The sequence below is a fragment of the Juglans microcarpa x Juglans regia genome, chromosome 1S (genome assembly GCF_004785595.1).
Source record: "Juglans microcarpa x Juglans regia isolate MS1-56 chromosome 1S, Jm3101_v1.0, whole genome shotgun sequence".
Lineage (NCBI taxonomy): Eukaryota > Viridiplantae > Streptophyta > Magnoliopsida > Fagales > Juglandaceae > Juglans > Juglans microcarpa x Juglans regia.
Genome location: NC_054595.1, coordinates 23,312,923 through 23,328,558, shown reverse-complemented (window position 1 = coordinate 23,328,558; position 15,636 = coordinate 23,312,923). Strand labels below are relative to the sequence as shown.

Genomic DNA, 15,636 nt, shown 5'->3' with positions numbered 1-15,636 from the left:
CTTTGCAAATAAGTGGGTGAATATTTTCTATCTTTTTTCTGCTATTATTTTTTTAAAATCGTACCATTTACAAATTGGTGAGTAAAACTTTTTACTTATTGTAACAATTATAAAAATATAAAAGTACAGTATTTTTTATAATAATTCCGGTAATAGATTTTCTTATCAATAATGTGTATGAGGTATCAACAAACAAACTCATAAATAATTTTTATTTTTTAATAAATAATTAAATGAAAGATTTTGTTTGAACTCAGCACTCTAAATTTGTATGGAATACAAATCTTTTATTGAAAAGTTTAATTTCAATACAAGCTAAGAGCGCTCGCATTCGCTTGTATTGAGCACTTCATGCATTGGCTTAGCCAAATACCAGTGCATCTCTATAGTTTGGCGAAGACTCTATTTAGATGTTAAACTGAGTTGATATGAGTTGGGTTCTTTATAAATAGTAGTAAGTTGAAATGGTGAGTGAATTTTTTGGAACTCATCTAAAATGAGTTTAGACGTGTTTGGAAGTTAAGAAGATGTATTTATGGGAAGTTAAAAAAATATTATGGGTCCTGCGTGTAAAGAGGTGTTGAGTTAAAAAATGTTGTAGGTCCCACGTATAAAGAGATTTTAAATTAAGATGAATTTTGTGATTTAAGAATTGGGTTTATGTATATAATTAAGCAATTTTCAACAAAAAAAGATCCAAACTTGCAAAGGTGTTTCATTCTCTTTGCACTCGTCATAAATTTGCAAGCATCAAATAATCCAACATTCTACTTTTTAATGGTTATATTTATTTTCTGAAAATTGATTTGGCTAATTTTTAAACTAAAAATAATTCCAAGAGACAGTAAACAAGAATTTGGATTGTCATGATCCATCAAAAACTCCTCTGCTGGGCAAATAAAATCTTTATGAATGGCGAAATTAATGAAGTTTCTCTAATCGGAGATTTATTAATGGCTTCTTAATCTCTCATGTGGATCGACCAAATATTGGATTTGACGTGTTTGGAAAACTTTCAAAGCTGAAAGAGCTGCAACTATTGCTAACATGGAACAATTCTTTTCCACCTTTTGTCTGTTTTAAATGGATGTGTATTGCTTTCTTTTATTCAATTGTAATTAGTCATTGCTATGGGTCTGCTCGGTTTGTTTTGTCTTTACGTCGATCATAGGCATGTTTAGATTGGGTTTGGGAATTGGTTTGATTGGTTTTAATAAATTAGTTATTATTGTAACCACGATTCCCTCTACCACAAGTGAGGTTTTATCAATAAAGTACTGGGGGTGCCGCCATCGGCCTTTTGGCCAAAATAAAAATAAAAAGTATTGCTTTCTTTTGTTTGTAGCCATTAGATGAAAACTTTCAAAGCTGAAAGAGTTGTCTATCGTTTTTACCTTTATCTGTTTTTAAATGGGTATTGCTTTCTCTTGTTTGCAGGCATTAGGTGAAAAGATTTGGGATTGTATTTGGCATGGAGCCAAGTGGAGGCGAGGGGAAGAAGAATATTCTAATTTCTAGGACTACTGTATTTTGTATTTGCCTTTAAACTTGGGTTTGGTTGTGATTCCCCTTTGAGCTAGCAAAGCTCATCATACAAACCAATACCATTGGTCCATTGGTTTTTTTTAGTTGAAAGAATTGTAGACACTTAGACATGAAAGACGTCCAAGATTTATGTTGATCTGCAGATTTAGTTGAGGCAAGGCATTGAATTTCTTGTTTTTTAGAAAAGTTTTAGGTTGCGGTTGATATGTTAAACTGAGTTGAGTTGAGATTATAAAATATTGTTAAAATATCATTTTTTTAATATTATTATTATTTTAGAATTTGAAAAAATTGAATTGTTTATTATATTTTGTATTGAAATTTGAAAAAGTTGTAATGATGAGTCGAGATGGGTTTAAGAACCAAACGAAGTCTTAGGGTTAGTTTTAAATTAAGGAATATATCATTTTAGACAAATACCTTTTGTTCTAATGGCACCGGCCCCATTGACTCAATAAAATTAGAACATGTTCCGGTCTTTTGATTCAGATTGAGTTTCACTTATTTTTAGTTCTTTATAAATTCCCTAGCTTCTATCTCAATGGCGCGCGCGATTTGTTCTTCTATATGCACCCACTGTAATGCCATGATGGACATGTTAATGTAGTGCTACTTTTCTAGTATCAAAAGCTGAATATAACATATCAGTGTTGATGCATGATCAGCACATACGACACATGTAGGCACACGTGTGGCCAACAATTTAAACTTTGATTATATATATATTGTGTTGGAGAGATTGCATATATATTGAATGGAGAAACTGAGAACTCACAAAGACCCCCAATCAGACCATGCACTTGCCTGATCAGGAATTTTATTCAGATTACATTCACATTACATTTTGATTTAGAATACACACGAAATTTATAAGAACCCAAAAATAATCCTCTGTTAACTTAGGTAATACGCTTCCTCGTTAGAGGATCACTTGGCCTATTAATTACGTATGATAATACTATACACTTCACTTACATCTCACTTTTATTCTATTTATATATAAGATTTGACACATTTATCACTATTGGATGATAAAATATATTACATAATAGTGATAAAATAAATTATCATCCAATAGTCATGATAATGTGTCATATTTTATATAATATAAGATGCATGAAAGTGGAATGATACTGTGATGTATAGAATTTTCCATTACCTATATATATGTGTGTGTGTGTGGCTGCATCCACTGATATTTACGTATTAATTAACTTGATTTTTGATCAATTATAAGTTGATCATGATGGCCGGCCAGGGCTTGCTTAGACATTGTTCTCCGGAATGGCCTGGACATCGGCCGGATTTGGCTTGCATGTATGTAACATGAAATTACATGCCGCCACAGCCTCTCTTACTGTTAGATAAATCCGTTCTTGACCAATGTTTTCGATGAATTTGGACTTGTCTAGCTTCTTAATCACCTCGCTTCTTGGGTTGGCAAGCAAGAGCTAAATTGAAAACAACATAACGCAAAAATAATTAATAACCAAATATATAAAGATTATTTTCGGACTATGATAGCAATTTAATATAAAGTACTATGAAATACAAAAATATATATATATAATAATGCCAAAAAAGTTTATCATTTCTACCTCGAGGCCCTTTCTATCGGCAATCCTCTTGATCTCTTCAAGCATGCTGATCCCACTCGTATCAATACTGCCCACAGCTGTGATATTGTGAAGGCATATAATTTCTTGATCAGCAATCAGGATTTTAATCTTATCTTCATTAGTTTAAGACTGACAATTTAATTTCGATTTAATTACTTACCGCTAAGGTCCAATATAACATAATGTAAGCTGGTAATTTCGCCAGAAGATTTTATTCTCTCTTCCTCTTCGAAGATCCGCCTTGATATCCTGATCAGAACAAGTTTTGCAATTAAGATTATAAGTATCTTGTCATGCATGCATGTATGTTCACCATTTACACGTACGTTCTGTGTGTATATATATGTGTGTGTGTGTGTGTGTGTGTGTGTGTGTGTGTGTTTACCTTTCTCTCAAGTAATTTGCATTGGCAAAGTATACTGGCACGTCAATTTGGAGAATGAGAACTCCAGGAACATTGTTAGCGATTGGGTATTGATCAGTACTTCTGTAAACCATGGAGTACTTGGGAATATTGCCCAAGATAGAAGTCCGTGGCCTTGCTACAAATAGTAGAACCCTTAGCACAGATAGCGTAACCTGCAATTAATATTTGCACATTACAAATTAGAACGCCTTAAATATATATATATATAAAAACCAACTTTAGGCAACAAAAACAAAAACTTCTTTGTATTTTAGGATACGGATCGATATTATATGCTAGCTCCTAATGAATCCACGTACACATACCGCGATGACTAAGCCAATCTCAACACTGCCAAAGACCACGCCAAGATAAGCTCCCATGCACACCGTGAAATCAAATTTGTCGATGTTCCAGAGGTGGATGGCAGCTTGATAGTCAATAAGGCCAAGCATGGCAGCGATGATTATGGAGGAGAGAACAACAAGAGGTGTATAGTAAAACAACGGTGTCAGGAATAGCAACGTGATCATCACTGCTGTTGCCATGACTATGTTCGACACTGCTGTCTTGCATCCTGCATTGAAATTCACTGCAGTTCTCGAAAATGGTCCTGCATGCGATCACATTGCATATATTTGAATGCATGCGTATATTAGCAGCTGATGAAAATATTGCTAGCCCAACTCGTGAGATGTAACGACCCAGGCTTAGGTTTGGACTTTGGGAATTAGAGGTATGGATCAGGTACGTACCTGCTGTCAAGTAACATGAAGTGCAAGAGCCAGCAATATTCATCATCCCAAAAGCGATCATCTCTTTGTTTCCATCGATATGGTAGTTCTTGAAAATGGCGAAGCTTCTACCAACTGCTACTCCTTCCTGTTTCACAGTCACCAGTAAAGTATTAACTTTGTTCTTCAGAAATATACACAGATTAATATAACCTATGCAGCAGGTTTTAGTATGGCAGTCTTATAATACTACTTTTATTCGGATATCGTACGTTGAGATATAGTTACAGGTTTTTTTAATGGTTTTTTTTGCCATTTTTTTAGCGGTTTCAGTTGCACTAAAATGCCCTAATTGTAAATATGATATTCTTCCGCCAAAACGATCGAGAGTTATTAATTTCTTATAAACATGATAAGATGGTAGGAAAGGTACCATCCTATGCAAAATCTGGCGTCCGCGATTACAATTAAAGAGCAATTCAAGCACTAGAATTACTAGTTGTATTTCGTTTGTCCTGTGTGATGGATGACGCAAGGAATGAGGCCGTAGCAAGGGCGGAGGACTTACAGCAAGGCCTATGACGCCAGTGATGATCCCAGTTTTGATGGCTGTCGACAGATAAGGCGACCCAAAAGCCAACTCAGATACGGAAAGTGGATTCAAGCCTTTCTTCAGATGCCCAATCTGGAATTAGAACAAACAAATTAAAGACGTCATCACAAATATCATATATAGATCATGCTTCTAGCTACGTAAGTACATCCAGTCAAATATATCCCGGCCCTCTCAACAGTACTTAAAAACATATATGTACTAATCAATATACGTACAGCTGGAATTAATCATGCATGTTTTGATTTGTGTAGAGTACTGTCCAAGAATATGATCTGTATGATTCTTACGTTTAGCTAGCTAGGCACGTAGAATTAATTATATTTTGTGCGCTATTAATTCAGAGCTACTTTTATTACGCATATGAAGCAACCACGACATAGAAAATTGCAGTACTCGCTCATAGTGGAGGTTTACTTTGCCGGACAGCGCATACTAGTGCGGGTAGCATGCAGTGCAGAGAGAGAGAGAGAGAGAGAGGTTACCACTTGTATATCGTGCTTTTCAGCGTGGGTCAGAAAGACGAGGATGCTTCCGAAGATGACAGACGTCAGAGGTGCCATTGCATTTATCCAAAAGAAGACTGGCCTTTTCTTGCTCTAGTACATGACGATCAATGGCATAAAAGTAGATAGATAAGTAAATCGATGTAGTAAACATAAATTTGATTTCAATAGAGGAATTAAGTAACACTACAAGAAAAACGAGCTTTTGTGACTAATTTATTGCAACCAAAAGACTTTTCACAATCAATTTTAATTCAAAATAGTTATTTTGCTAGAATTAATTAATCGCAAATAAGCAGTTTTCTTGTAATGGAAAGAGATTATAATGAGACAATGTCATACAAAGACGTAGACTAAAATGGGATTTTTCTTTTTATAGTTATTCTTTTAGAGGTTTCTTACTATTTATACTCATCAAAACAAGCTAAATCAAGTGCCTAATTTTCTTAGTCAAAATAATTAATTGATTGATTGCAGTTTTGACAAATTGTATCCGCCCATAATTAATTTTTGCACTTATAGAGAACAACGAGACCTTCAGTGCTAGCTAGCTATTGAGGAGGATAGTAACATGAGCCGATATAACAATAGTCACTTTCTTAATTATTAAAAATAAATAAATGTATGAGCAATCAAAATAAGAAGATAAATTGAGAAGACATGATAGCATTATTCATACGAACATGATATATGGGTGTACGCGTTTATTTTGGATAGATTCCGACAGTTCTATTAAAGAAAATCACTTTTCATCAGTTGCCTAATTATTGTTTGTTGGCGGTGTTATATATTGAGGTGGGTAACTGATCACATGCATGAAAAGGCTTTCCTTAATTATAAGTAATACGTTCAATTCTTTCTCACAAACTTCGATTAATACGTTATTAAAAGCTTAAAAAAAGAACGTACGTACATGATCAGCTTAAAGTCATGCGACTAGCTAGTACTTACAAAGTATCTTGTGAGCAGAAGGTAGAAGAGAAAACAGCAACCCAGTACACTACTTTCCCATCTCCACTGTAATTATAATCACGAGCATAAAGTTAATTTCAACAAAAGAAAAGTACTGGAAATATACATTAGGCTGTGTGTGTGTGTGTGTATATATATATATATATATATTCATGTGAAAAAGAAAGTTTACCTGGTGTGTTTGGGAAAATACAGAGCGAATGACCGATACAAGATCAGTTTCATGAGTGAAGTGAATCAGCCCAAGAATCCCCTTAAGTTGCTGAAGACAAACAACCGTGGCTGCTCCACTCATGAACCCCACTATCGTTGAATGTGACAGGAAGTCCACGATAAATCCAAGTCTGCAGTTTAAATGAACATTTTAAAAAGAACAAAAAAAATCTAGTATTTAGTTATGCCCTAAAACCGGAACGCAACCAACAGGAAGCCCTAGTGATCAGAGCATGCAGCAGACCTTAAGAATCCAAGAGAAGCTTGAAAGACTCCAGCAAAGAACGTAGCAGTGAGAGCCAGTTGAATATAAAGTTTGGGTTATCATGAGGGTTAACTTCCTTCCCCAGCATGGAAGCTATGAGAAGGGACCCAACAGCCACAGTGCCCACGGCCAAATCTCTTGAGCTCCCCAACATGGCATACACCAATGGCGGGACAAAGCTGGAATCTGCAATTTTCAGTGGAGATTTTCTCATAATTTCGATCGAAATATATTCTTAACATGCATATACGCGTTTTGATATACAAATCCGAGATACTTACATAACCCGAGAATCGGTGGTAAGTTGGCCAAACTTGCATAGCTTATGCCTTGAGGCACCGCTAGACTGGCAATAGTGATTCCAGCAATAACATCGGATTTGAAGAAGTCAAACGTGTATCTAGGAGCCCATTCGAGGATTGGTATCAAGTATTGCAGGCCAAGTACAAGCTTCCTAGATAGAGGCTGGTTCTTGAACTGCCGGAAGGGATCATCGGGAAAGAAAGTCTCTTTAATAGACGATTGTAAGGACTTGGATAGCGGTTTGGATGGAGGAATTGCAACAGGGTGTGGGCATTGATAGTCGCCGTTACCCATTGAAAATCCTATATCAGATTTGGAGACACTGCTGCAGATTATGTAGAAATTTATAAGGATGTTTTAGCTAGCTAGCAAGACGCGGGCCTTATATCTCTCGTAATATGCTCTATATATATAACCGCTGCAATGACGGTACGTGGCCTTAATTGCAGTAAACGACGATGAGGCTATGTTTCTTCGAAGGAAAGGCTGCTAGTTGGCTAGGCTTGGTGACATTTGAGAGAGAGAGAGAGAGAGATTGCTAAATCTGGGTTGGAGGCAATTAAGAGGTAAGCTAGTGTGCAATGACAACAATGGGGAGCGGATGGGAGTTATTTAAAGTTGGCGATAAGAGTGTAGTGGATTATCTTCGAGTAGTGCTCTAAGGGCCCCACAAATGGGATTAACACGTGGCAAGTCGTCAACTTTTGACCTCCGACCTTGCAGTAGTACTGTTTAATTTGCTACGCGACCAGCGGCCGACTAGTTGGGTAAGCAAAGTTAGGTTCGTGATAATATTATCTCCCCAATAATGATGATAAAAGGTATATTTTTACATACTTTTATAGAAATTTTAAATAATTTTTATATAATTATTCAAAAACTACTGTAAACACAAAAAATTTCACAAATTGATGTAGCATAGAGCCACGATAGTTTCAGTTAAGGGGTTACTTTTTTTTTTTCCCCCCCCATTCCCCGCGCCCCTCGCCCCTTCCTTTCCCAAACCCCCCACAACCCGAGCCCCCAGACCCCCATCCGTGTAGCCTAGTGCTGCCGCTACTTCCTGTTGACACTGACGTTGCCATACCGCTAGCCATCTATCACACCGCTAGGTATCTCTCTATCTATCTCCCTCCACTTTCAATCTTCTTGTGGATTTATTCTTTTGAATTGTTCTGGGACTTGGATATTTCTATTAATTTTTTGGATGGACTTAGTTGTGGGGTTGGCATTGAGGAATGGGAATGGTAGCGATGATGGAGGGGACAAGAACGGCGGAGGCGACATCACCCACAAACTCACTGGCTCCGACGGGAATGCAAGGGAACACGGGTTGGGGACGAGGAAGGCTTCTACGAGGGGAGTTTGTAGGTGAGGGAGAGCGAGATGTGGGGCTGGCGGTGAGGGACGGGAGTGGCGGCAACGATGTTGCCCACAAACTCATGCTCGCTCCGATGAGAATGTAGGGGGACGTAGGTTGGGGACAAGGAAGGCTTCTACGCGGGGAGTTTATGGGCGAGGGATAGCAAGATATGGGGCTGGCGGTGAGGGACAAGAGCTACAAAGACGATATAGGAGACGGAAACAGTGGCAACGTCACCTACAAACTCACATTGGCTCCGAAGGAATGCAGGGGGATGGGGAAGGCTTCTGCGCGGGCAAAAAATCAAACACAATAACATGAAAAAGAGTGGGTTATGGGTTATGCAATCGTTACACAGTCATTTTAAAAAAAATAAAATCTATCGTAAAAAAAAAAAAAAATTATGTTAATCTGATATTTAATATTTTTTTAAAAAAGAAATACACGACGACACACTTTATTTCTCATCGTACATATAAAGTAGTTGATCTACTCGGATAATACCGACTATCACTGCCTTCGTTGCACGTAGACGTACGACAATCTGTGTACTAAACGTGGCCGTGGTAAACTTCTAATGGATGGGGGATGGAGACCACACCTTTATACAAGTGACGTATTAGGCCGGACCAATTAAGATGGGCAGGGATTTGGCATTTGGATAGTCGGAACGGAAGATATCCCCGGCCGGCCAGTTTGCAATAATTCATGTTGTAAATTGTAATTATCACTTTATATATAGGTGTTATTGATTTTAATTTAAATGTCATAACAAGTGGCAAACTCAAAACTGGTTCTTACCGATACGTTTAATTCATTTTTTATACGCAAACTTTTTGCCAAACGACACATGCACCTACGTACCGATCGATGTTGATATTTCGTGTGACGATTGTGACAGTGCATGGGAATTACCCAAGTCTCTACATGAGTATTCTTCACATTCATTACACCGCTATATATATAATATATATATATATATATTAATACTCCTAATTACTCCTAAGTCCTAAGTCCTACGTCCTACCAATATATATCTATGGGTATTAATTATTAATTTAGTTAAATATATTTTATATTTTGTGTGTTAGAGGGGAACACTAAGAAAGGAAGTTGAAGATCTTATGTTTATTAAGTTCATTGTAAATAGAATATAAAATAATAAAAATCCATTAATTTAAACGAAAACGATACACTTACAACTATTTTTTATAACATGCATATTTATACAATCTGCATATTTTAGACGAGAGATATTTTTATAAAATAACTTATAAAAGTAACATCACTTTATATAAATATATTTTAACACATAATTATATAAAAGTTGTAAAAAAAATTATACATGTATCATTACTGGGAAGGTGGCGAATATTAGGCCCCGTTTGGATACTATTTATAAAAAATTCATGAGTTTTTTATGAATAGTAGTGAGTTGAGATGGTGAAGTGAGTTTCATGGGGCCCACCTAAGATGAGCAAGATGTGTTTGGATATTAAGATAACTTTAGATGTATTTATAAGAAATTAAAAAAGGTTGTAGATCCAGCATGTAAAGAAATGTTGAGTTGAAAAATGTTGTGAGTCCCACGTGTAAAGAATTTTGGATTAAAATGAGTTTAGTGATTTGAGAGTTATGTATTTAGATATCAGATTCAGCTTAAAATAAGATTGAATTGAGTTGATCTCAGTTTAATCTAAATTCCAAACGGGCCTAAGTTAGGTCAAAGGAAGTTGGAGATCATGTTTAAGCTTTGACCAATATTGTTGATGGAAAAGTTGACCGAATGATCATGTATTTTGTAGGGACACGGACACTCGTCGACAGTACAAATTAGTGTGAACCGAGTATAAGCTTAATTTCCTAATTTGTACAGTAGTACTCTGATTAATTGAATGGATCTTATACACTGTTCATTGTAATTTTCTTTAAAAAAAAAATGGTTGGTGTGTTTCTTCGCATTAATCTTAATTAATCATGGTAGATCTACAAATTAGTACGGCCAACAACAGAAAAATTATTATTAAAGAAATAAAATAATTATTAAATAAGAAGCATGCATGCATTGTCAAGTATATTAGGTTATAAATTAATTGCTTCCTTAAATTTTGCCTTCAAAGGGAATGATGAGATCAGGAATATATATATATATATATATATATATATATATATATATATATGTATAATAGGATTTTTCTATTCAAAAGAGATTATTGGTCACATGATTTTATGTAAACCAACAATTTTCATAGATAAATTTAAGATAAATATTCTGAAGTTCATTTTCAGTTTATTTCATGTTAAATTAAAATTACCACATATTTTAATGAAAATAATTTTATATTCATGTTTTTTTTTTGCAGAATAATGGCATTAATACAATTATTGTATGGTCCATTATTTTACAACTAACTAATACAATTATATAAAATCTCTCATAATTATTTCAAAAAAAAAAAAAAAAAGAGTGCTATGGGATATTTACATGAATAACAAGATTCTAACTTGATCATGAGGTCGATCGATCTCTCAATGGTCAAGCCCCGCGCGGCCTCATGATGAGTAGTAGTACCAATAATGATCGATCCACTAAAATCGAAATGAGAGCAAAAATCACGCATACACGTTGTACACGTTTATGCAGATCTAGTAGATGGATTTTTTGTGAAATGGGAAGCTTCTTAATTCCATCCATCGATCAGACAATATTAATTCATAATATAATATTCCATGGAAGCTGAAAATGTTGCTTTATGTGTTTCATGCCAGGCTAGGAAGGAAGGTGGGGATCACATGCATTTCCTTTCTTTAATTTGTTAATGTCTTTCCCTCTATATATAATTATAAGTGCTACACCAAAGGATGATGATAGTGATAGCCATTCTCCCCCTTCTAGATCAGCACTACTGATCATCATCGTTTTTTCTACCTGCTAGCTAGAAATATATTAAACCTCACGATCATTGGTAACACGAATTGTTTGTAGTTTGGATTCAGAGATGAGTTAAGATGGTTTATGAATAGTAGAATAAAAGTTAAATTATTTATTATATTTTGTGTGGAAACTTAATAAAGTTGTTTTGAGATTTGAAAAAGTTGAATTATTTATTATATTTTGTGTGAGAATTTGAGAAAATTGTAATGATGAGATGAGATGAATTGAGATGAGATGGATTGAGATGGATTTTGAATGCAAACAAGGCCTTAATTAAGTTTTTGGGACTCAACTTGCTGATATTTTTTGAGATATTTTTTCTAGTTCTGGCCAGCCAGCTAGCTAGCCACACGGTCTTGCTCTTAATAATCGGTCGAATGATCCACTATGTGATAATTAATTAAGAATCGACATGCATGGTGTAGACCAAAAGTTCATGATAACCATGTAGTTAAATAGTATCACTTTAATAATAATGTAAAAGTGGCTTGACCAAACTGTCACACCTCCAAATTTGGGGCCTGACTAGGAAAATTATTGGAATTATACAATGTAGGGCTTAGGGGACAATATTATGGTGTCGTCTTAATTATATGGTATCAGATTATATGTCCTGAATTTGAACATTGACTCTATAGTACTTTATCCCATTAAATTATATTTCATGTGTTGGACCCACTTATTGAGGGTGAGTCTAGCCCATACTTTAGAGGAATATTAAGATAAATATAAATGATTATCTCTATTTCTTTTCATCAGTTTAAACTTTTGAGACAAATGATAATTTTATAGGATTTAGATTTCTTCAATTCTTATTTGAAATTAAGAGTAATTAACGGATATAAAAATAGTTTCATGTGTGTTACAACAATATTATTGTTCATATAAATTAGGATCCACTTTATGATGTATCTATCAGTACTCTCCTTTTTAAAACTCTCTAGTCTTAATAAGATCACTGAAAAAGATCTCGAGGGTTGTGGCGTTGATTCCGTTGATAGAGAAAATTGTGATCATAAACGTTCAATTGCATGGCCACGTAAAAAACCAACAAGAAGAATAATTATAACAGCAAAGACAATTACGTACGTACGATGATGATGCGCGGGCTGCAGCATCGATCCTATCCTTAAGTACGACATGATCCATATATATATTCTGAAATCCTCTATCTGATCATTTGGATTCAAACAACAAAATAATAGTACTTTCATATTTCCTAAGATGATCATGACATGATATGGATGACAATTAATGTTCATTAAGTCGATCCAACCTGCATGTGCACTACAAGAAAAATGGACTTTTATGACCAATTTATTGCGACTAAAAGATTATTTACAATTAATTTTAGTTACAAATAATCATTTCGCTGGAATTAACTGGTCGTAAATAAGCAATTTTTTTGTAGTGGTGTCATGTTTTATGATAGTCTTTTCTAATGCAAGCCTAAAGTTGCAGCATCTTAATTTGTAATTAATAAAGTCAGTGAATTGCAGAGCATTATTGATCAAGACATGCATGCTCATGACATGCTTGAAATATATGAGCTTCAAAGTAAGATGCAAAGGAGAATCTGGACCAGCTTTCTTGAATTTCTTGTTGAAACATGCAGCAGGAATTGGAAAATCGGTATATGGTAATGATGAAAGTTATCCAGAAAATTATGGCTTCCATCTGCATGTTGAGCCCTAACAGTTCGGCCAGTTAATAACCTCCCCAAGTATAACCTCCTAATATTTCCACTGATCTATGACATGATTGCTGTACTCTTTTCAAGGATTGAGAAGCTTCTGATCCATAACCATTTTGAAGTACTGGATCTGATTTAATTATTACCTGCTGCATTCATTTTCCAGTACTTAAACTAGGAAACCTGAAAACTAAGTTACAAAATTATAAGGAGTCCAATAGTGACCAGTCTTTAATTCTGAGGTTCATATCGCAGATGTGGAGATCAATATATATATACTTCCCAGTTAGTTTGTGGGTTGCATGTGATGGCCAGCTAGCGTGCATTTGCATTTGATTGTGTACGTAACAGGCCGTACTGCAATAGCATGGTTATATAAGAGAGAATAGGAAGAGAGCCTTACATATCAATAACCACACACACACACGCACACACACACACACACACACACACACACACACACATATATATATATATATATATATATATATGTTGACATGCACCCATGCATACTGCATGCATATAAAAGAAAAATCGCATTAATTAATTGTGGGAAGCACTGTTATGAGCACCACCACGATATTATTCGATTATAAGGTGATAACCAGGGACCCTATAACATTATGAGCCTTTGAAACTTGTTGTCTAAAGGAATTCTCGATCTGTCCTAGTATTGATCATCGATCATGAGCGCCTTTGATCGATTTAGAACCCTGAATTAAAGAGAGCCATCCATGGGCATGATTGAGGTGGCCGTGATCGGTTTATTGACCTTGTTAATTACATGGTATATAACGACATATATATATATATATATGTAGACTTAGAGAAAAATCGAAATATATATTAATGTCATGAGATGAAAGTACTCTACAATATTTCTCACAAGTACTATAATTCACAATATGTTTATAATCTCTTTAATCCCAAATCTAGTTAGTAGAATTCGAACATGAATTTCAAGGAATTCCGATCCGATCATGGTATGCTAAATGCTTCGACTTTGAAGAAAAGAGTTATAAACAGGGTATCCTTCAAAGGGACTCAAATAAAAAATTAAAAGGTTGAATTATCTATAGGACTGAACTTATACGAGGCGTTTCGGCTTGATCATTTGCATCTGTGCATGTGTGGTACCAAGAAAGAAATTGGCATGGCCTCAGGTACTTACGTAGTCATGTGTGTATATGTATATGTATATGTGTGTGTGTGTGTGTGTTGGGTTTGATTACTAAAGATTGATCTCCATACCCATTTTGAAGTACTGGGTGATCTGATTAATAAAGTACTGCATTATTATTGCCTAGCTACATATTTTGTAAATACTTTGCGACTGATTAATAAATTAAGGGAATTGCGCCTCACTTGGAAAAATGATTAATGTTTCTTTATGATGGTTATGATCTGTGAAGGTCTGGTAATTGTGACCATAAATTGAGTATTAAATGATACTCGTAGATTTGAAACAACAAGTACTGCCCGTGTAAATTTGAAACAACATTCACAGAGAGTAATGCCCGTTTAAGTTTGAGGGAAGCCTCCACACTCGATCCACAGCCTCAGCTAGCTCATGTAGAGTTAATTATAAACTTAAAATTCCATGCATGCAGCTGCATGCAATCAACAAGTGCAAAATCTCTGGCCTGCATGCATTCATCAGTATTAGCAAGAAAAATAAGTATTTCATGTGATGAGTAATTAGTTGTAACAAGAGTGAACTCATTCGAGTAGGAAATGATATTTTCGTAATAATTATAACTGATCACAATTGATCATAAGCGTTTTCCATCTGATATATTATATGTTGGGACTTGGTCATGGGAGCTGCTTTTTAATTAAACTCCACATATAATTTCTTTGTCGCGCTAGCTCATGATCCTATAATAATAATAATAATAATAATAATAATAATAATAATAATAATAATAATCATTTGCTGATCACTAAAGAAATTAGTACTTGTCATGCACATTATAATTATAATAATAGAAATGATTTTTACACCCTCTAAATAGAAAAATCCTGAACAAGCTTTGTAAAAAATTAGACTCTACCTTAAAAAAGTATTAAAAAAAACTTATTTTATTTTTTTAGTGGGACTCAATTTTTTACAAATGACATATACGAGACTTATCTATTTAGAGCTTGTACCTATAAACATCACTCATATAATAATGGTAGTAGAGTTTTGCCAAACCTACATACGTTCGAAGCTGGTATGTTTGGATCATCAACTCATCTCAACTCATCATTATAATTTTTTTAAATTTTAACGCAAAATATAATAAATAATTTAATTTTTTTAAATTTTAAAATAATAATAATATTAAAAAATAATATTTTAACAATATTTTATCATTTCAATTCAACATTTAAATGAACCCAAAACGAAGAACTAACATAAGATATGTTGTATTATGTATTCTGAAAAGAATATCATCATGTGTAGGCCAATAAAGTCATAAATGC

The 15,636-nt window shown here is 34.6% G+C and overlaps 1 protein-coding gene across 1 annotated transcript; it reads right to left on the bottom strand.

The window, feature by feature from the left end:
- Positions 1-2,235: 2,235 nt before the first annotated feature.
- Positions 2,236-7,743, bottom strand: LOC121245763 (sulfate transporter 3.1-like). Its single transcript, XM_041143619.1, is given in 13 exon segments — positions 2,236-2,996; positions 3,144-3,220; positions 3,325-3,413; positions 3,550-3,743; positions 3,897-4,183; positions 4,326-4,452; positions 4,873-4,989; positions 5,403-5,516; positions 6,375-6,440; positions 6,568-6,739; positions 6,853-6,925; positions 6,928-7,059; positions 7,155-7,743. Coding segments are annotated over 13 exon segments (1,950 nt in total). The 5' UTR covers positions 7,471-7,743; the 3' UTR covers positions 2,236-2,810.
- Positions 7,744-15,636: the final 7,893 nt, after the last annotated feature.